The sequence below is a fragment of the Taurulus bubalis genome (assembly GCF_910589615.1).
Source record: "Taurulus bubalis genome assembly, chromosome: 4".
NCBI lineage: Eukaryota > Metazoa > Chordata > Actinopteri > Perciformes > Cottidae > Taurulus > Taurulus bubalis.
The window spans coordinates 23,566,968-23,588,899 of record NC_136592.1 but is presented as its reverse complement, the minus strand read 5'-3'; the positions used below and the strand labels follow the sequence as shown (position 1 = coordinate 23,588,899).

At 43.9% G+C, this 21,932-nt stretch overlaps 1 protein-coding gene across 1 annotated transcript in view; it reads left to right on the top strand.

Annotated features, from left to right (window-relative positions):
• nkd1 (NKD inhibitor of WNT signaling pathway 1) overlaps positions 1–20,030 on the top strand; it is a gene marked incomplete at both ends in the record, with an annotated part of 29,476 nt that extends 9,446 nt beyond the window's left edge. Inside the window, 7 exons of the mRNA XM_079217277.1 lie at positions 10,167–10,224; positions 15,154–15,257; positions 15,388–15,483; positions 17,208–17,355; positions 18,219–18,300; positions 18,790–18,917; positions 19,501–20,030. Of these exons, the coding sequence (XP_079073403.1) occupies positions 10,167–10,224; positions 15,154–15,257; positions 15,388–15,483; positions 17,208–17,355; positions 18,219–18,300; positions 18,790–18,917; positions 19,501–20,030 (1,146 nt within the window). The remainder of the gene's footprint in view (positions 1–10,166; positions 10,225–15,153; positions 15,258–15,387; positions 15,484–17,207; positions 17,356–18,218; positions 18,301–18,789; positions 18,918–19,500) is intronic.
• Between the last annotated feature and the right edge of the window lie 1,902 nt (positions 20,031–21,932).

Below are 21,932 nucleotides of genomic sequence, written 5' to 3'. Positions count from 1 at the left end.
AACGTTTTCTATTCCAAAAAGAAGGTTTGAACTTTAGGATTTGTAAAAATCTACTGTCTTCTATCTAAAGTAACTTATAAGTGAGCACATTTTTTGTCGGTAATGCAATCTTTTAAATTTTGAAGAACACAATTGAATCAAAGATCTATGTATGAAAATATCACCCTTTTTATTATTTCCTTGTAACTTCTCATATGACAAGTCACAGAGGTGTTTCTTCTCATTTGGCTGCGGATAAAGACTTAAGTGACTGTCACTTTCTTGCTGCCCTCGAGGTAGACTTCCTGACTAAAACCATGTTCCTCCCACACTTTGCAGCACTTGAGACTGGCGTCTGAAGCCACCCAGACGACTGAAGGACTGTCTCCTCAAAGGGAGCGTTGACTAATTACTAAGACCCTCTGGACCCTCTAGACACAGTGCAGCACACTCTGTTAAACACAACATGCATGGAAGCAGGCATGTTGCCAACTAGTCTAAAATGTATAATCCATCCTATTTTGCAGTAATGACTAAGACACACACACACACACACACACACACACACACACACACACACACACACACACACACACACACACACACACACACACACACACACACACACACACTGTGAGCTCATGCCACCTCAGCAGGACGGCTCTGTCCTTTTTGCCCACGAATTAAAGGTTCTCATTAAAGGAACTCATTTTGTTTATGAAGGGTGAGATATCCGGTTGCTGTACTAACCGCACATGCTTTTGGAGATGAGGTGTGTCATTTTGAACATGACTGCCCCTCTCTTCTCTTTCTCTCCGGTCTCGCTTCTCATTCTTTGGACCTGAGCTTCACTCTGAATTCAGAGGGCCCATAATGTTGTGATTTGTTGCTCTTGGCAGGCGGAGACCATCGGTAAATCAAGGCAAAGCGACAGGCTGTCTCCATTCCCTTCCAAACCATGGCTTTCTCCTGGGAATGCAAGGTCCCAAAGTGGAGTTCATCGGCTGGTGGAGAATGTGTTTTAAGGATTCACCTCTAGCTCAGGTTCCCTGTTAACTCTCTGACTCCCAAGGAAACTGAAGGACAAAAACAGAGGTGGTTGAGTTAGCTCACATGTTACCGTAATGCCGGCCTGTGTTGCTTTTACCCTGGAGCTCGAGAAGATGACAATAAGTCAGGATGACGATAATTAGCATGTGGTAGCGGTAATAGAGTTGATCTCATTTAATGTGAAGAGTACAGTGGTGTGCACAGCTACAGGGCATGCAAACTATTGCTAATTACTGGCACTCACGTCACTTTTGTGCATCTTGGGTAGTAGTGTTGCCCTTTTTTCACAAACAAGTTTCAAAGAAGGTAAGAGAATATTTGTGATTGAAGTCCAATGTTGTTATTGTTGAAAAGGAAAGCCCTCTCATCTCCAGGTGCCTCTGAATCGCCGTAGGGGTGATCATACTGCTCAGAGTCTTGGTCTTGACATCTCGTCTCCTCTCCCTTGGCTCCTCTCTGAGATAAACAGTGCGATACATGTTAATTGCTGCGGTTACATATTTTGCAAAAGCTAATAAAGGCTGTTACCTTGAGTAACAGGTAGGTTTTAGTGCCTGAGGGGCTGGCTGAGTTGTAAAAGCTTATCTTTGCAGGTGTAAAAGTTTTGTAAATGGGTCATTAAAGTGTTGGCCAACTTCACACATAAAACACAAAAAGGGAGAGGGGGGAGGGAGATTACTTCAGATCAGCATGTTTCTGAAGCGAAGAGATGAAGGCTGTAAATCTTTGCTAATATTCCACTGAGCCTTTTTAGAAGGCAGCCTTTGATGTGGATGAGGTAATGTGACCAGCAGTGTTTGTAATGTTAATCTGACGTGGAAAGATGGCTGGTGGCTGTTCGCTATGGCTCGGCGAAAGAAAGGCATCAAAAATAAAGAATCCATACGTCCACATGAATATACACACACACACACACACATGCTCGCGTCCTTGCAGCCTCTTATCCGGCAATGTCAGAGTTAATTTGAACTGACATACAGTACAATTCGACTGAATATATATATATTACACAAAGAATAAGTCTACTGAGCCACACCTCCTCCGTATGCAGGGCCTTTTCTTCAACCTGGTGTGTGTGTGTGTGTGTGTGTGTGTGTGTGTGTGTGTGTGTGTGTGTGTGTGTGTGTGTGTGTGTGTGTGTGTGTGTGTGTGTGTGTGTGCGCGTGTGCGTGTGCGCGCGCGCGCGCAATCTCTGCATGACCTGTGTAGTGAACTACAGCTAACACGGTAAGCCCTCTGGCATGTACTGTCTACTCAAACCCCTCCAGTCTCGGTGTTGCTGACCATGCACACTTTTAATCATAGAGCAGCTTCCTCTGACCCGCCTGGTGATGGATTCTGACTCCGCGGCTATAATTTCTTTCCTGGGGTGCAGGGAGAGAAGAGGGTGTGCCGTGACCGAGGGGTGTCTGGAGAGAAGGTGTCTGTCTTTGATGTTCCCTCTGAGACGTCAAATTACACGTTAGTCCTCTTCAGTCGGCAAAGTTAAAGGACTTACTTGTCCAATTATTTATCCAGTTTGTTGTCAGCTCAACTCAAGTATTGCCCTTTCTCTGGAGATTGTGAAAAATCAAGGCAAACAAAGTGGTTGAGTGTCAGAGTGGTTTTAGTGTCCATTTGGAGCCAAAATGTGGTTTTTAACCCCTTAAGAACTCTTTTTTTTTTGCATAGTGGACTAATGCTGTTCAGCTCAGTGCAATATTTATTCAGAAAAATAAAATGTGTGCCCTAAATGTGCCTCAGACTAAAAGCGTCCACCATATAACTCATGTTTTGTGACTCATGCATGTGAAGGACTCAACATCAAACAATTTACAGACTGTGACCTCTGGAAAGGCATTGAGTTGCTTATCAAAGCCATAAAATTGCATTGTAAAACACAGCAAATCTGACTTCCTCTTGGCACTGCCGACTCCTCCTGAGATCCGTTTTCGCTTTTTTTGTTTTGTTGCAAAGCTCTGGCATTTCAGAAGACCCAAGCATCTGTTCTACCAGAGCAAATTCATGATACTACCTCAATGCATCGTGTGATGTTGAGCCTGATAGTCTCAGTGCAAAAAAAAGAAGTGATTTATCTTGTTTGGCTAGAGAGAAATGCAGAGAGATTAATTTGCCGAGGCTCTCAGTCTCTAGGTGTTGTATGAAAATTGGCCTCGTCTCCCCTCCCTCCATAAATGGCACCGTCTCGCGTCAGCTTTGCTACGCTATATGATTATCTGAGATCTTTATTTCATGTGTGAAAACCGATCCCCTTTGAAGCCTCACTCCGAGGCAGAGCAGCGCTTCACTAACTCACATCAACACTCTCTATCTTGGCTCCATCTCAGGGCGTCGTGTTTTACTGCGACGTGGAGCTTTGAAAGACTGTTTAATGCCACTGGAAGGTGAGGAGCACTCCAGCATGAAGAACTGCAAAAAAAACAACCGGACCCAGGTTTAGACTGTTGCTGATGACTGGTGGTCCGTTTAGTTTAGTTTATTTTTTTTCGTTTCCCTCCTCCTGCAGCACCACCACCACACGTACCGCACATTGCAGGATAGGCACTGCTCCAGATTCCAGGAGTCGTGCTCGGTCCTTTGAAACTGCCTCCGGTGTATCTCAGTTTACTCTTTGGGTTGGTGGAGAGGGATGGGTATTTCCTCTCTTGAGGACCTCTGCAAGTAACACTACACCTATAAGCTAATTTGCAGCTCTAAAAACTAATGCAAGCTTTTTTTGTCGTTGATGTTTTACTTCTCAGTTTTCAACATGGGGGCTGTGTGTGCACACTAGAGATTTTGAAAAGTCCCATGCAATACAGCTGTTTTACCCATTATTAATTCTTAAACTTCAACTGATGGCTGTTATCCAGCCGAGACAGAATCCGTCAAAATTATTTTGGTTGCCAAGTGCAGCAATGTACAAAGACATGATGACAAGTTAAGTGTATTGAACACGCCTGGTACGAGGACAGTCACTTTTGTATTTTTAATGATACGACCCGACCCGTAGTCCACTGTGTTATCACTGTGGTAAATACGGCACGAGTGTGAATAATCACGTCTTACTTTTTGTAGTGCTCTGTTTCACACTCTCCAGTGTTGGGTGGCTTTTATGTGAATGTCAGCGACCTCAGCCGTTTGTGAAGGCCCAGGGGGAGGCAGACACGAAGCACATATTCCCACGTTCAACCTCGTTTCCTTCACTTTGCCTGTCGAGCCCACTTTGCTAAATGGCCTTTTCATGTGTGTGTTTCTCCCCACTTCATGTCTGCACCGCTGCTCCAATCCTGAAGGTGTTTTCTTGCGATGGGTCGGGTACATAGCAGGAGGCACCCAAGCACAGTCCTAATGAGTTTTTTCCCGGGTTTTGATGGAGTGCCAGTAGCACTGCCATTGCTCGAGAGGCCTGCCTCCACTGAGCCCTGGCGCACGATCAGGGGGAGCTGTCGTGGGCCGCATAAATTGTCAGCCTGTGTGGTGGGTCGCGGAGGCAGACAGCGTAGAGACCAAGAGGCCTTGTGGGACTTTCCCACAATCACATACAAGTACATATTACTTGCACTTTAATGTACCCTTTCACTTTCAAATACACACTCGTAGCAGGTCAAAGAAATTGGCCCAGTGGGTCCATGTCTGCAGTGCCAGAATAAAGATGACGCTCAAAGCTACTTTCTGCCTTATCTCGCCAAGTGTGCTCTGTGCCAGCATTCGCTTACTGTCTTTTTCACTTTCTCTGTCGCTTTTTCATCACCATACAATATGGAGCTTGAAATTAAAAATGGCAAAAGCATTCATTCTTTCATGCAGATCAAGGTTAGCAGCCATGGGACAAGTTGGGTGGTTTAACTTTATCACACTATTTTAAAGAAAATGTAGGGATTCAAACTGCTGACAACATGGAGTTTTTTTTACGTTGGTTAGGTTGGCTACCTTTTCAGGGCTGTTATGTTTTACTTTCCGTAATAATTATGACATTAAGTCAAGGCTTCTTCTTTTCCATCCTCAATGAATGTTGGTGAGTCACTATAAATATGTGTTACTGGGATAATGTTTATTTTATTTGCTATATCATTTCATGCCCACTCACCAAATCTTTAGGCTGCATAATTACTTTGGCAACACCAAGTTAGACCACAAGGAAGAGGTGTTTGCTATGTTAATTACGTTGCCCATTCATCTAAGTTTAACAGCGATGTGGTTCTGTGCTCTAATGGTGAGGTAAATACTGAAGTCTAATGCTTTTTGAAAGTTTGTGAAAACCATATAAATTATTATAGATGAAAGGGTGCTGGAGTAAGTCCAAGTGCTGCCTCTTGCATTACTCTTTATTAACATGGGTGCACTGTAATGCAGTTTAACAAAATTATTATTGATTATAAATGTTCTGTAGTAGACATTGAACAATCAAAAGCTTGGAGCATTCCTCGTTATAATGTTTTAGAGCGGACATCTTTGTCAGTAAGGAAAACATGCAGAGGGGAGAAGGTTGGGCACCATTCTTTAAAAAAACAACTTGTTAAAGTGTTTGTTCAGTCAATCGTATTATTATTGTATATGCTACTCTGTCTGTGGTATATCCACATTCATGAAGTGGACATTGATGAGGTTTGGCAAATAGTTCCAGTGGCCAAACCAAACAGTCCTTCAGGTCGGCGAGTAATGCAGATGGGATGCTGTAATGTTGCAGGCACACTGTGTTCTGTGTTACAGCCCAGTAATAAATCACTACATCTGGAGGGGCTTGAACGAGTTTAGAACACGCAGGGGCCGCACAATCCCTTGTCCTAAAAGCCATAAAGAAGCTGTGAAGGACCTGGCTGCTGATAAAAGCAGAATGCTCTATCCAGTGGTCTCCACAGAACATTTAACATCATGTCTGGAAACTTGTTTAAGCCGGTCCCAGGTGCAGTAGAAGGATGCTTAGTTTGTGGCCTGAAGCCAGCACTGACCTTTGACCTGCACAGACTTGGAGAAGTGACACCGTGCTGTAGTTTTCATCAAACAGTTTAGACCTCAAGCCACAGAGACAAGCGGCTACACATGTCCAAACTCGACAAACTGTCAATGTATAACATGATTAAAATCAACACTATTCAACTGAAAAGTATTGCTGCTTAGAGCACCAATATTGAAGGTTACCACCACCTTATCATTTCATTGTTTAAGCTGTGTGGTTGAGCCAACGGGGGTGGGAGGGAAATGTGGCTTCTCCTCTGGCCTAAAAATGCTCCCCCAAGTGACCTCTGACCCTTGAATTAGCAAAGAGTCTCAAAAGAAGCACTAGCTAGTTGCTGCACCAAAAGCGATTGATGGCTCTTTTTGTGGTTACTGTATCAATGGTCATTTGCATGTATGCCATGTGTGCTAGAAGTTGAAGAGACCCGGTTTTCAGAGGTACTAAGTGTTTTGCAAATGTTCAGTTGAGCCTCGTCTTTTACTCATTAGTGTAGAAATCACTTTGGAGGGAGATAACCGGCATCGCAGTTTTAGCCAAATCCACTTTGTGCCCTTTCGTTTCAAATGAAACTGAAGGAAGATAGTTAAAGCTGTTATCCTCTTTGGCTTAACAAAGCGGACTGACTTACTATCTTGTCCAACACCAGCTTTTACATGCAGTTACTATACTGGTGCTACTATTGTCACTGCTACTTCTGTTGCTTCTTCTTCAGTGTATACCTCTGTCCTTTAAAAAAAGATGTTCATTCTTTTGATGTCTGTTTTTAATATTGTCTTCAAATTTGCTTTTTATGCAGCCTTCAGTTTGGTATATTGAAGAACATTTTACAATATTTTATGCTTTTCCAAAATATGATGCTTTGTTATTTTTTCCACTTTGTAGTAAAAGCCCAGTTGGTTTTAGAAAAACAATCTTTCCAACAGGCTTTTGTATATTTTTGGTGGAGTCTGTGAGGCAAAAGATGTGAAGCTCAAAGAAAGATGGAGGATTTAGAACCTGTGTTTGTTACACCAACAAAACACATTTACTAAATCAAACGAGGTGGAATGAAGACCTAGCTGAAGAGAAGGGGCAGAGGCATCTTAGTAATATGACCAGGAGTCCCGTCAATAGGAGTCACGTCTTAGTGGGACTGACCGCACTGTAAAGTGTGTCATTCACGTTACTGGTGGGGTTAAGGAGATTAACCCCACCGTGCCTACAAGATCGCTTTCTTGTAAGTCTAAATAGTGTGGCCAGAAATGTTGCTTCTGTCATTAAAATCTTCCTTTTCTGGAGCAGGGCAGAGAAATGTGCCTCATTGTCCGTGTGACTAATTGGCTGGTGGGAACACAGGAAACTCAGAAGCAAACACTCCTTATTTTTAGAACTACATGTTATTTTTTCGTATTTTTTTGGCACTGGACAATCATATCAATCACTGCCAAAGCCGGAATCTAAAGGGTTAAGCTCAAAAGTGGTAGTGTCAGCAGGTCAGTCAGTCTGGAAGTGCTCTTTAGAGGCTGCATCACGACAGATTGTAAGGATGAGCATGGCGATTATCTGGAGAGACGGATTCGGTCTTTGGTTCAGAGTTGTATCCCCATAGCAGCTGAGAACAAAGACTCAAACAAATATTCCCTTTTTATGTTGATGAAACACATGCAGACTTAGTTGTCTGTTGTGTGTCTGAGTGGCGTAAAAAAAAAGCACGACATATTTTCATTTTTCACAGTGACCAGAGCAAATCCCAGAGTAACCCTAGCACGCACTAATAATACGACTCCCATCCATCACCACAGACAACAACCAATTAGCACATTCCTCTTCCCTCTTTTTCTCACGTTCCTGGTTAACCCCTCAATCATTTTTTGATCATTCATCAGAAAAGCAGAACAGTAAAGTCGAGCTGCTGTATCGTGTGTGTGTGTGTGTGTGTGTGTGTGTGTGTGTGTGTGTGTGTGTGTGTGTGTGTGTGTGTGTGTGTGTGTGTGTGTGTGTGTGTGTGTGTGTGGTGTACGTGTCTTTACGTGTGGGCAATTGGAGGAATGTTGATTGTGGAGGGATGTCATTGTTTTTGTGCGGTTACGTGGAAACCGAGGCCAGTGTTGACGGGACCACAGTGTGATACCTCATCCCCGATGGACATACTCATGTCTGTGATCCGTCTGACTGGGTCAACGCACCACATCGACCCTCCTTCAGGTCCATCCTCCTGACCTAGGTTCAATTTGAGATGGAGAGGACGAGCGTGTGTATGGACAGAACAGACAACTAAATTAAACGAACAGAAACTTTGCCTTATAATTATGTGATGTCATTCTGAATAATTCTATGGTTTAGCAGTAAAATATACAACTGTGCGGCAGACTGTAGTCTCTGCTAACAGCGACAACCTATAATTCACCTGTGACAGCCGTCTCAGGTGAATGGGTCCAATGCAGGCTGAATTGTTTTTCAGCACACTTGAGTACACATCCCACAACTCTGAACAAAAACTTAACTGATACTTCGTAGCAGACACTAAAACATCTACCAGTAGACTATAGTATTTTTTATTTGTTTTAATCGGTACATATTTACTGTGTAATTAAATTTAACCGTATCAAACTTCTACAGTAAATCCTGAGAACAATTATATTTTTCTATCATGATTTGGTGTTATCCCAGTGTCTGATTAGATGATTATTTTATTTGTTTATCACTACAAAGAAATAGAAGTAGTCACCTTTCATTTTACATTAATTAATTGCCCATTACAAATGATACATTAAGATTGACTGTGTTAAACTAATTGGCTGTGCTCCATAAGTAGTCCCAAGCATGAATTGAATTTAGCTGGCTGAGAATTAATGCAATCACATAAACAATACATCTCTTTATTGTTCACCTTGTCAAAAACACCTTGAGCTTTTGGACAGTTTTTTACTGTATTTATACCCGTAATTGCCTGCATACAGAAAGTTTAATGTAATCCTGCAATCATCATAGAAACTACTGATTTCCCCTCATCATACCAAAGCTGAGCGGACCACATTAAAACCAGCTCAGGACCAGGGTCGTGAAGCCGGATCGGAACGTGTGTTGACCCGTTCATACCAACCACAAACACGGGTTCATCCCGGGTCCCTGCTTTGGGGCATCAGTCCGACAGCCAGCCAGCCAGCCAGTTAGTCTTGTGGGTTCGCTGTATTCTCTTCCTGAGGCCACCCACAGCGCTGCAGCCCGGCCGGCACTAGTCTGAGGAGGGTAGGATCACACCATCTGACCTTCTACCTCTCAGGATTACACAGAAATCCCCTCTCATGCTGACAGCCTCTGACACACACACACACACACACACACACACACACACACACACACACACACACAATCACAATCTTACACTCATATCCAAGGATTGTATGAAGTTACTTATTTATTAATAAGGTTAATCATCTCCTTTTGATAGGAATCTCTCAGCAGAGTCTGTTAGCAATTTATCTGGATTGATGCAAATGTTTTGGTGTGTGTGTGTGTGTGTGTGTGTGTGTGTGTGTGTGTGTGTGTGTGTGTGTGTGTGTGTGTGTGTGTGTGTGTGTGTGTGCGCGTTCGACTTTGTGCGAACGAATGTGTGCATGTACATGCCTTTCTCAACCCCCTGAGTAATGGTTTTCGGGCCAGGTGACTGCAATGCCACATGGATACCTGAGCTGGACTTTTCCATAGTGAAGCCCGGGGATCGCATGTCCCTCCAGCCTCTGTGGTATGCACTAACAGACAGGGCTGCCAGGAGAAGGGGCGCGGGTGAAAACAGTCCTGGATCAAAACAAGTCTCTGAACGCATCGCTGCAATGATAGCCCGCCACTGAAATAGCCCTACTACCAGCCCTCTTCTCAGAATCCTGCAGTGCCGTCAGCTGCGATTGAGACGCTTCCTTCATAGACTCATTTCTGAATGCCAGTCTTAATGCTCAGTTTGCTTCAGTCCTGCAATTACCATCCTCCTAAACTTTCCGCTGTTGTTTAAGCTCAGAGCACAGTTGTCAATCTTTGTTCATAAATAGATGTATGAACGCTGTAATTTTGATCCGGGCATGTCACTGTGTGTTGGAAAGCTGTGCTGTGGATTCGCATCGTTAAAGAAGTTTGTTTTTACGTGACAAAAATATGATGCTTCTCCATTATATGACTTGAAATCGTGATTTATGTGTCTTGTTCTGTGTATTTCTCTTTCCAGGAGGCCATTGATGAAGCATGTGCAGAGAGGATCGGTGATGAACACTACCGTTTGGAAGGTAGGCCCATCACCAAAGGCTACACCAGCACATTCCACTGATTTTTGTCCCCTTTATATAGATCTGAATGAAAACCTGCAAAAAAACAGTTTATAACATCCCTCCAGGTACTTGTGTGGTTCTTTTTTTGTGCAGTTGTTCCCCTCTGCTCCACACCCATTCTCTAAGCCCCAACAATGTGCTGATGAGGTCCTCTTTACTTTCCCTCCCGCCTCTCCACCTCCATCTTTCATCCACCCCTCCCCCAGTGGTGCTCTGCAAAGTGCCTCAATTCCTTCATGTTTTGTGATGTGATCCTGGATTAAGAGATCCAGGAAGAGAGTCTCTCCCTCCCATTTAAAGACAGAATCGGACGTGAGGCTGAGGCAGAAATGGAGAGCTGAACGAGTATTTGGAAGAGTGGCAAACATTTTTTGTACTTTTATTTCAGCTCTGCGTCACTGGAAAATAGACTAAATAGAGAGACAAGACATAACACAACTGATAAATGGAGTACGAAATGAGTTCCAATCATTGGGCCGAGGTTGTCCTCCCTTCAAGACAGATGTTGCTAATTGGAACTCGTTGCTCCGTTCATTCTCAGTGATTCAAAAGACGAAGGACCAAATAATTTTGCTTTAAAAAAAACATACTCATACAGACTGTTGGTGGATCTTTCCACAACAGACATCTAAAGAATTCAATACATCATGTTTAATTTACAAACTCCTTCAGTGTCAACTAGCACGTAGAGGCAACTGTCATGTTTGTGGGTGGAGCAATGTGACAATACCAGAACTTTGAAGTGGGCTAAAATGAGATCCCAGTCAGGAAGAATGTGACACAGTTTTGCTTCCCATACTTTGCCGTGTAGATTTTAGTAGTTGAGGTTAATCAACTGATCGTTTTTGTATTATTTTTTTTTTATTCACACCAGCAAGCTAAAATTCACCCTCAGGAAAATGGTAGGCAAGGCAAGGCAAGGCAAGTTTATTTGTATAGCACATTTCAACAACAAGGCGATTCAAAGTGCTTCACATAAAACCATTAAAAGCATCAAAACATAATGCAGATTTAAAAACAGTTAAGAAAACATTAAAACAGTCAAAAAGCAAAATAAAAGTAGAAAAAGCAACATAAAAAATAAAAGTTGCAGTGCAGTTTAAGAAATAAAATGCAGTAGTGAGATGCAGTAATTGAATCTGGTTCAATTAAAGGCAGCAGCAAACAGAAAAGTCTTCAATGTGGACTTAAAGGAGCTGAGGGTCTCAGCAGACCTGCAGCTTTCAGGGACCTTGTTCCAGATATGTGGAGCAGAAAAGCTGAACGCTGCTTCTCCATGTTTAGTTCTGACTCTTGGAACAGAAAGTAGACCCGTCCCAGACGACCTGAGTGGCCGGGATGGTTCATGAGGTAGCAGCAGATCACAAACATACTTAGGCCCTAAACCATTCAGTGCTTTATATACCAGCAGCAGGATTTTAAAGTCAATTCTTTGTTTGACAGGGAGCCAGTGCAAAGACCTCAGAACTGGAGTGATGTGATCCACTTTCCTGGTCTTAGTGAGGACTCGAGCTGCAGCGTTCTGAATCAGCTGCAGCTTTCTGAACACTTTTCTAACACTTTTTTTTCTGACTGTGATTTACAATTACTGTGTTATTGTCCTCTAATGAAAACAATTTGTTCACAAAGCGGTTCTTCAGTTTAATTTGTAATAATGACATGCCATTTTGTACCTCTGGCCCACTTAAAGTACCCAAATAAAGACATTTGTGATGCCCCCTGCACAAACTGCGTTTAGTGCAGTGATCTGATCTGTTGTCCACATGTAACAAGGACAAGTTAGGTGAAAATGAAGGAGAAAACAGTGAGATGATAAGACAACAAAAGCCTTCTTTCCTCTGGCTTTAAGGAAGCACTTGGTATTAAAAAAAGGACTTGCCTGCAAAAATTACAAAGGAGGGAAGAAGGGCTCAATGATGAAAGTGTCTTTAGGTTACGTTACATCGTTACTGCCAGCATGCAAGAAGAATATCCTACATGGGCTTTTTATTAAGTTCTTTTAACCTTTTGTTAACCAGGGAAAAGTTTGCTGAAGAAACTCACCATCAGCATCTTTGTTCAGATTAGATTTGTTCACATGTGCGCTACCCAGCACAGTCTAGTGGCTGAACAAGACCGCTGGATGATTAAGTGCCTTGCTAATGAGTACTTCAGTGGTGGCCTCTGAAGGACGAGACGATGTCGCGATCACCTCGAAGGCCATCCCAAAATCCCTTCAGTGCCCGACACTGAGCTGTCCCAATGTACGAGGAGGTGGACAGGCCCAGCTACGTGCAATACAGTCACACTAGCTAAGCTGGGAGTGATTGGATCTCCAGACCTGCCTCCGTTTCTGTGTATGAGTGAATGCATGCACGTGTGTGTTGCATGGCTACTGAAAAAAACAGGCTTGGCTTGGAGGGTGCCTGCCTCGTCTGCCCTCGTCTTGCCCCTCAGATCTGATGTGCAGCCAATCCCCTGGCTGAGCTCCTCTCATAAAGAGTCGGCTTATGTCTGTGGTGGGGGGGGTGATAGCAGATTACTGTTACTCCTCCCGGCATTTCATTAGCTCCGAGATAAGCATCTCACCACCATATTGAGCCTGCTACGGAACAGATTTGCCCTCGCACACAATGTTCCCTTTGAGCACCTCAGATGATCAAACAGCGGGACCCCAAATGCTGCTCGTCTCCAAAAAGTTGGTAAAAGCTCCCTGGGATGATGCCTTTCATTTCTGGCATTTTCCCCTACCCAGGGATGAGACAGGTCCGCTTTGATCTGCTTTGGATCAGGAGGAAAGAAATTGGGCTGTTGTGTCTGCTTCGTTGGCGAGCAAACAAACAGTGTTTCAGATTTGACTTGGCTTAATTAATTAGTGATTCTGTTTTACAGCCGGTCTGATCTTCTTCCAAAAGGTTTGAGAACGGAACTTCAAAGTGTGGCAGAGCAGAGAGGAGATGGGGAGGGTGGAGAGAGAAAGTGTGTGTGTGTGTGTGTGTGTGTGTGTGTGTGTGTGTGTGTGTGTGTGTGTGTGTGTGTGTGTGTGTGTGTGTGTGTGTGTAGCCCGCAGGACTGTGATTGGATGAGGGGAGCGGAGCTGATGCTCTTGCAAAGCAAAATGACTCGAGGTAAAAACATAGAGGGGCTGTGGCTGAGTAGAGGCTGGCTGTGACAAGCCTCTACGAAAAAACAAACGTGTATATATGAGGATGAAGCAACTCGTAAAGCCTCGTGAAGGAGCCGGCATGTACGCCTCCCAAATCTCAGTTTACATGTTGTGTGTTTCCTGCGGTCTCGTGTCTCAAACAAAGGCTAGTTTTCAAAGCGGAGAAGGATATCTGGTAGCATCAGGTCTGGGCCAGCACCCATCGCTGAAACAAAAATATCGAACCAGACAGGGACAGTTGTGTTATATATGTACACCATGGTGTACTTTCTTACAATATAGTGGACCCCCCCCCAAAAAAAAATATATATCACCATTAACTGTGGCCCCAGACGTTAACATAATGTTGAATTAACCCCTATGTGACCTAGTTCCAATGATTCGCTCAGCCTATATAGAGGAATGTGGGTCGCGACCCACCAGTTGAGAATCACTGCTATAGAGGAACATCGCTCGCTGATTTCCCAACAGGGCGGGCCGTGAAAAGCCCAGCGTCGATGCAAACTTAATGTCTTCAGGCTCGTTGATTTAGTGTTAAAAGGAGTATTAACATTTGTCAATGAATCCTGTCTGGGACATTGGTGTCGTAAATTGTAGTACAGGGAAACAATCATTGACTTGTATGGTACAGTACATGTTGTCAGGCTCCACACAGGTGGATCTGAGCATCAGTTTAAGTGCATATGATGGATTAGTTCTCCCGCTGGACTTTCTGCCTTTACTGCATGTCTGGATGGTAATTTACGGTGAATGTCATTCCTTAAAGCTCCCATGGGTCCCCCGTGAGCCTTTTCATGTTCACATGCTGTTTCTGATCCGCCATTTATATCCAAATATTCTATCATGTTTAAGACATGTTATGTCATTTAGTTTTTTATGTTTGACACCACCACTCAGCGGGAACCCCTTGGGTTAAATATATACTGCAGCTAAAAGCTGAAAAACTGTTATTGCATTTGTGGTTGATGGAAGAGCTTTTGCCATTGGAGAAATAATTCTTTCACAGTTTCAAAATGTTTTCCTGTTTCTATTGGATTGACATCTTGGGTTCCAGTTCCAGTCTTGATATCAGTGTTTTGTTTCAGCAGTACTTTGGCTCTCTGAAATGATGCAATAAGGATCTCGCTACCTGACATAAAACCGTGCAATATAATCAAAAACGGTTGCCACACGTGTGTTTTCAGGACTGGTAGAGGCAACTTGAAGACCAATTTAGGTCAATCAGCTCCAAAGAGCACATTTTGAGCCAAACTGGTCTTACATTTTCCGCCACATTTTGAGTATTATCATAAATACCGTAAATACATCATACTAGCTCAGTGCATTTGCGCAACCAAACAACATTTTAACTAGAAGCTCTAATTTGCAGAGCCTGTACGGCCATGAGGACATATTTGTGTAGTATACTTAACTAGCATACCTGTTTTTTTTAAAATAAATATTAAAATACAGATTTCAGAATAAAAGCAGTGATACAAAAACGGAAGAGTTTGGCTGTGTGGGTTTATTTCCAACCAGGAGCACTTGAATATGCGACACATCTTAATTGCAGCTGCCAAACTCGGAAGTAGGAGCTTACAAGGAACACTTGAAGGCGACGACATATCCTCAGGTTATGACTGCACCCAACGTTTCCATCCTCAGGCTCTCTCTTTTATCTTTGCGCGTGTGTGTGTGTCTCTCTTTCTGTGTGTGTGTGTGTGTGTGTGTGTGTGTGTGTGTGTGTGTGTGTGTGATTGCAGTGGCTTTACCCCCAGAGAAGACAGACAGCTGCTGTGTGGAGGGGAAGATGCAGGCGAGGGACAGCCAATCCCTCGCGGGGCCACAGAAACAGCTTCAGTTTGAAGTGAGTGTCGACACCGAACAGGACGTTTATTACCTCCCCTTTGGATGAAACTAGGGCAATGGCAAAACACGCTCATACACGCATGTACATGCCGGATGATACTGATAGTTCTGTGCTGCTCTGTTTTAAGGAGTTGGAGTGTGCCGTCTCCGTGGAGGAGGATAACCGACAGGAGTGGACCTTCACCCTCTACGACTTCGACAACAATGGCAAAGTCACCAGAGAGGTAATAATATTGATTTACCTGGGGGGAAAAACTATTAAATTAACTAATAAATAGATGTAATAAACAAGGTATAATGACGTACAATGAGGCTTTTAAGACCTTATCCGGCATTAACAAAAAAAAAATGATATGACTCAAACATGTCTCAATAGGCAGATTGTAATTGTTGCAAAATGCATGTGGTCAGCATCTCACAGCGACAAAACACCCCCCTTTTGGGTGTGAGAGTGGATCAATAACTTCCCTGTAAATCTTAAATTCTGCTCTATTCTGGTATCGCCACACCCCAAAAAAAAAAAAAAAAAGAGAGGATAGAAGTCACAAGCCTCAAACCCAATCTCACTGCTAAGAACCAAATCCAGAGACGTCTCTGCTCCTGCGAGGTACCTTGTGGCTTGCGTCTGCCTGGTACAGATCTGAGGGAACATCCAGAAAGGCCCGTGTTTTTTGAGAACAACTTGAAACGGCGCAAAGAGAGACTTGAGCTGTCCTCAGTGCGGTTGGCTGTGCAGTTTTTTTGGCATCGCCTGTGGCTCCATGGCTCATGAGACGGCAGACGGCGGTTGGAAGGGGGAGAGAAAAGCTTTCTTCTGCAACTTTTCTTCTTTTTTCTTTTTATTCCTTCACGCAAATAAAAAAAAGAGAAAGGAAACCAAAAATGACACAGGAAGCTTTTATTTTATTTCATTTGACTTTTTTCTTATAGTGCGTCTATGTCTGAAACCAGTATATGGAACCGGTCCCTGAAGAATTCATAGTAGTCCCTTTTCTTCTGATTCAAAGTGCGATAGTGAGTGAAAATGATTTGTGTGCCGTCGACTTAATTCTCAGCAGTTCTGTAAAAGGTGCTCTTATGGTGAAACTGTGTTACCATCCAAAGTAAAACACTAATGAGCTTTGAGAAATTGTATGAGTCATGTCATTTCATTTCGCATCACTACCAGGGGGCATTTTTAAAGGACAATTAGGATTCTGGTTTGGTCTGAAAAGATCCAGCACACTTGCTTGCACCCAAGAGGGAGTCATTATCTCAGTATGGTGCACAAAAACACTCATCAATGCAAAAATCTAGCTTCTAAACAGACACAAGAGACTGCATTACTTTATGTGCAAATGAAGCTGTCCAAATATGGCCCGTTACCTCTTTCTAAAATCAGCGTGACGTCCCCTTTTTTTTAAATGCGAATGTGTGCTTACGTGTGGTTGAGTTTGTGTACACATGCTTTTGTCTCCTGTCTCCACCAATAAGGTGGAGACAGGAGTTGCTCGCTATGCAGACGTAATTTCAGTCATTTAAGAGACACCAAGGAATTAAATAGAGAAAGTGTAGCGCTCACACAGCCGGAACACGAGTCGCATCAGGCCTGCCATCTCAGTCAGCCTCCTCTGCTGCCGCCAAGACGTTTCTTTTCATGAATTTATAACTTGTCTTTACACCGTGTCTGATGGCTTCAACTTGGAAAGCTGAACTAAAACAACTGACATCATTGAGTTTTCTCTGTTCTCTTCACTCAGTCACTTCTTTAAATTCCTAGCTAGCATGACTTATGATACAGAGTGTTAATGCACAAAGCTGCAGAATATTGAATTCAAACAGTAGGGTGATAAAAACAATCTTCTATGTGACCTATTTTCTCTATCTTCTGATTAATACGCATTGATAAAATGATTGCTCTTAAATGGATGCCGTGTGTAAAATCGCCTCCACCTCCTCTGTCCTACAGGACATCACTAGCCTGCTGCACACCATCTATGAGGTCGTGGACGCCTCCGTCAACCATTCTCCCAGCAGCAGCAAGACGTTGCGGGTCAAGCTGTCGGTGGCTCCCGACTCCAGCCAGCGGTGGAGGAGTTGCACGCAGGGTGCGGCAGGTAAAGCTGCCGTTAACGCGGTGGGCGAGGGAGGGGGGGAAGAGAGGGCGTTTTTGGGTCCCTCTTGTGTTGCCTGCTGTCAGCTCACCCAGATATGTGTTTGTTGTCATGCAGAAAGGCGGCTGCTTTAGGCCTGTCAGAGCTTTGTTCCTTGCAGTTTCGGCGCCGCTCCATCTCTCCCACTCAATGGGGTTCATTTTTAATGATGGGGGGAGTGACAGAGCTAAGAGAGGGCCCCCTCCCTCAGCGCCTTCAAATACTCTGAAAGAAACCTTAAGAGATGTGCCGAGTCCTTTTGATAACCGCAGCCATTTTTCTTTTCTCCAAAGTTCCCTCTTTTCCTCTCTTCTCCCCTCTCTTCCTCCCCCCTTTTCAGAGCTGCCGGGAAAATATAGCTACGTTCAACTTAACTTTTCTCACTGACGACTTGGTAAACAAGTAGTCAGGGAAAAATATCTCAAAAAGTATATATTCCTGTGTGTTCGCGTCCTATTGTTTCGGCTATAAATATCCTTCAACACGGAGCAAGCTTTGAAAATATCGCCGGTTGCCTTCATGCTAATTTGAAACTGCATCAGATCTCGAGTCCTTAATAAACAATTTCTGAAGTCTGCATGGTTTTTTTTTCTTGTTTTTTTTCTTCATTCCATTCCTTATAAGAGGCTGGGAGTTGAAAATAGAATAAATGAAGCATTGTTGTTTTCCTTTTCTATAGATCTTCAAAGTAAAACCCCAAAACAAAGGTTGCTTTCTTCTGAGGCTTGTGTGACTGTTGTCATGTGTGTGTTTGTGTGTGTGTGTGTGTGTGTGTGACTGCTCTGTGTAGCTCTCTTTGATAATAGCCTTGTGTCTTTCATACACAGACATGTCCCACCCCAGGGAGAAAAATGACAAGTGCATAGAAGACCCCAAGAGTATGGACAAGAAGACTCGAGCACTCCTAAGGTAAAAAACCCCACCTCCCCTGAACAAGCCGCTCTCTATTGTTGAAGTTTGTGGTGTCTGCAAGAAGGACAAGGAGAATTTGAAACTCATTGTTATCATGTTTTTCATTATATGACTGATTATAACGTTCACTTAAAAAAAAAAAAAAACGTTCAAAGTGGCGAGTGGCAGTGGTTGTTTGAGGAAGGATTCACACTTGGGAGCTGCAGTTGTCCTCTACTCTTTAATTAGCTTTGCTCAAATGTACCTCCACTGTACTGATGAGGAGCGAACAGTACAAGGGAGTCTTCCCTCTCACTGCACTTTTCAAATCCTGCCATTTGAGGTTTAAACCTGAGATTTTTTTCAGTCACAATCTCACTTCTCTAACAATTACTGTGCTACTGCCTGATCATAAGGAACACTTGTTTTACTTTCTCCAAACACTATCATACTGAACCTCTCTGTCCCAAACTGCGACCTAATGAGAGGTGCCGCTTGTGTCCACAGGCGCCACCACAGTGACCACCACACCCAGCCCGGCTGCCAGCGCCACTGCGTGGATGAGAACCTGGAACGCAGGAACCACTACTTGGACCTGGCAGGCATCGAAAACTACACATCCCGCTTCGGAGCCGGTGAGTGGACCGGGGCCAGGGCTTTAGAGGGGGAGAGGGGAGGGAGAAATGCAGGCCGTGGCCCTTTGAAGCTGCATCCAGGGGCCCTCATTACTGCGGCACCTGCTTGGAGCCATTAGGTGAACTTCCAGCCAGTACAAACATCTGGGCTCAGGCAAGCACAATACATCAAGTGTTCAAGGCTACAGCCCATCAACATAAAGGGCTGTTGTGAAGTGAAATATTAGGTCTAATAAGCAGCAGCCTTGATCTGACGGTCAGTGATGACAAGTGATTATTTTAATGTTGGTCTTGTTAGAAAAGTGCTAACAGAGATCTGCTCTCTGTCACATTGAGCCAGGGTTATCCGCATAAAGAAAGAACCAGAAGTAAAGCTGCCAGAATCTTATTGTGGAGCTTTTTTTTTTTACTAAATCTTCATTAGTGGACTGTTGGCATGATCATTTGCATGTAATGGGTTATTTTTCTTCCTTTTTTCAAGAGTATTGAGTGCATTTTGACAAGTCCTGTGACATAATTGTTTTTGTTTCTCTTCAACCTAGAAGTTTGTCATTTATTCTGCTTTATTCTGCTTTCTCTGCAGCGCCCACCCCAGAGCCGACAAAAGTCGAGCCTCAGACCCGCTCATCCAACCAGACTCGCTCCCGCTCCCATGAACCAGAAAATGGCCACTCCCATTCCCACCACCGCCGCTTACAGACTGTTGTGGACACTGTGGCTCCCGTCAGCCTCCACACGGCCCGCACGCGAGGCCAAGACTCGGGGAAACATGCCATCCGTTCTCCCAAGACCCACAGCCGCATACCTCCTGCGCAAATCAGTGCCAGGGTGATGCGGAGCCGAGGGGTCCCTCCTCCCACGGCGCTACCCAGCCAGACCCCCCCTCACCAGTCCACAGCCCCCTACCGCAAGCACAAGCAGCGGTCCAAGGAAAGCCAGGGCTACAGGGCCTTGGGCTCTCTGGCTCCGGGACCAGTGGTGGAGAAGGAGCAGGTGCGGGACCTGCCCAGTGTGCTGCTGTACGAGGGGGGGCTGGCACAAATGGTGCAGCGGCATGAGCATCACCACCACCATGAACACCATCACCACTACCACCACTTTTACCAGTCCTGAATTTGCACAGGCAGACACCGACTGCAGTGAGCTTCCTCGTCAGCCGCCAGGCTACTCTACATTGTGCAGTACTGCAGTGCCTTTGTAGAAGACGTGGGACATTGGCAGGAGAGGAGGATCATGGGAGGGGTGTCCCAGTGAGAGGTTATTAATCAGTGTTATAAAGAAGTTGGTCGTACATACAAAAGCTTGGGGATGCAGCAGGACAGTGATTTAGGGCCATAGTAGAACTGAGGATCACGGCTGGAGCCAGAGAGGAGGCACAACGGGACAATTTGATAAACAACTCCGAAGATCCTCTCGCCCCAGACCCTGTAATCCTCTACCTGGTGAACTCTGCGGCTCTAAACCAGCAACATAACCCTTCCAGACCCAAAAGGTTTTTAAGGAAAAAGGAAGAAAAGACTGTGATTTAAAGACAAAAATATATGAAAGAATACAGGTGATGGGAGAGCCAGGCACAGTGTGTATATGAGTGTGTGTGTGTATAACAGTGTGGACGTGTGGCCGTAGCGAGTGTGAGTGTGCGAGTGTGTGTGTGTATGTGAGTGTCACGACACTGGTGTCTGTTGAAAACCACTTGAAGTGCACTCATGGGTGCGTGAGTATTTAAAGCAGGCTGTCAGGCAGGTTTTTGAAGATGAAAATGAAGATTCTGATTCAAGCACGCAATGCCACGTAAGCAAAAATGAGAAGGAACAATGTTGAAACGTTATAAAGGAAAAAAAAGAGATCCCAAATCCGCTGCTACCTCTAATTGTATCCTAATTGTTAATGATGATGTAATGGTGACTAAGCATTCAGAGGTTATTTTCAAATTACTTGGAAACTTTTTTGAAAGAAAAGAAATCATGTCATAATCTGCAGTAAGTGTCAAACAACTCCTTACTTGTATTGACTAACATTGACTGTACATAAGGTATATATTGTTATCAATTTTATAAGCTTTATTGATAATGTGATATCTTTGTATTCACTATCCGAAGCTTTTATGTTTATTTTCCTTCCCAACCGCATTTTATAAGACCATAGGAGCCCCATTTTGACTAGAAAATGTACAACTGTATCTCAGAATCAGAACCATTTATTGCCAAGTATGTTTACATATACAAGGAATTTGTCCTGGCGGGAGTTGCAAAACATTTAACGATAAACATAAAACAGACTGAGCAATCTCTCGCTCAGTCTCTCTCTCTCTCCGTTTCAAAATGTGATTTGATACGCAACTGTGATCTGGTTCTTATGCCTGAATGACTGAAATCCCAACTCTCAGCAGTGCTGTTCAGGAGCTAGACCTCACAATACACAGTGTTTTACAGAACGCATACTCCTTCAGAGCTAGTGTGTGGGTTCTGCATAAAGGTGAATTAGAAACTGAAAAATCTAAGATTTCTTAAAAGTGGCAGTGTAGTTTTCCTGAAACGGCAATTGCCCTTTAACGCCAGTCCAGAGTGTTTAAATTAATTAAAGCTCTCTGATTTATTTGAATGTCCAAAATCACGTGATCTCAGTCCCATGATCCTGAAGACATAACTAGAGATGGTGCGATTGTGACATCAGTTCAGGAGAACTTCAGTTCTGGTTCAGGCCTTATTTATGCATATTTGCTGAATTGAAACAAAGAGGTTGGTGTTTTTTGTTAGTGTCATTTCCCCTACATTGAAGTTTCACCTATTCACACTGGAGTTGCCTGTCACAACGTTTTTTCTTTTTCGACTTCTGTTTCCTGACTTTCAGGGTAGCACTTTCACCCCCAACTCAAGCCTCACACGGCTGCCCCCTCTGTTTCCATGGCATCTTCCTGTCCCTCCAGCTGTCGGCAGGTCTTTCACCGTACTGCCATGTGGCCTCAGCGCTCAGCCAACAAGGCTCTGTTTGTGGTGCGGCGGGGCGAGGGCTCTT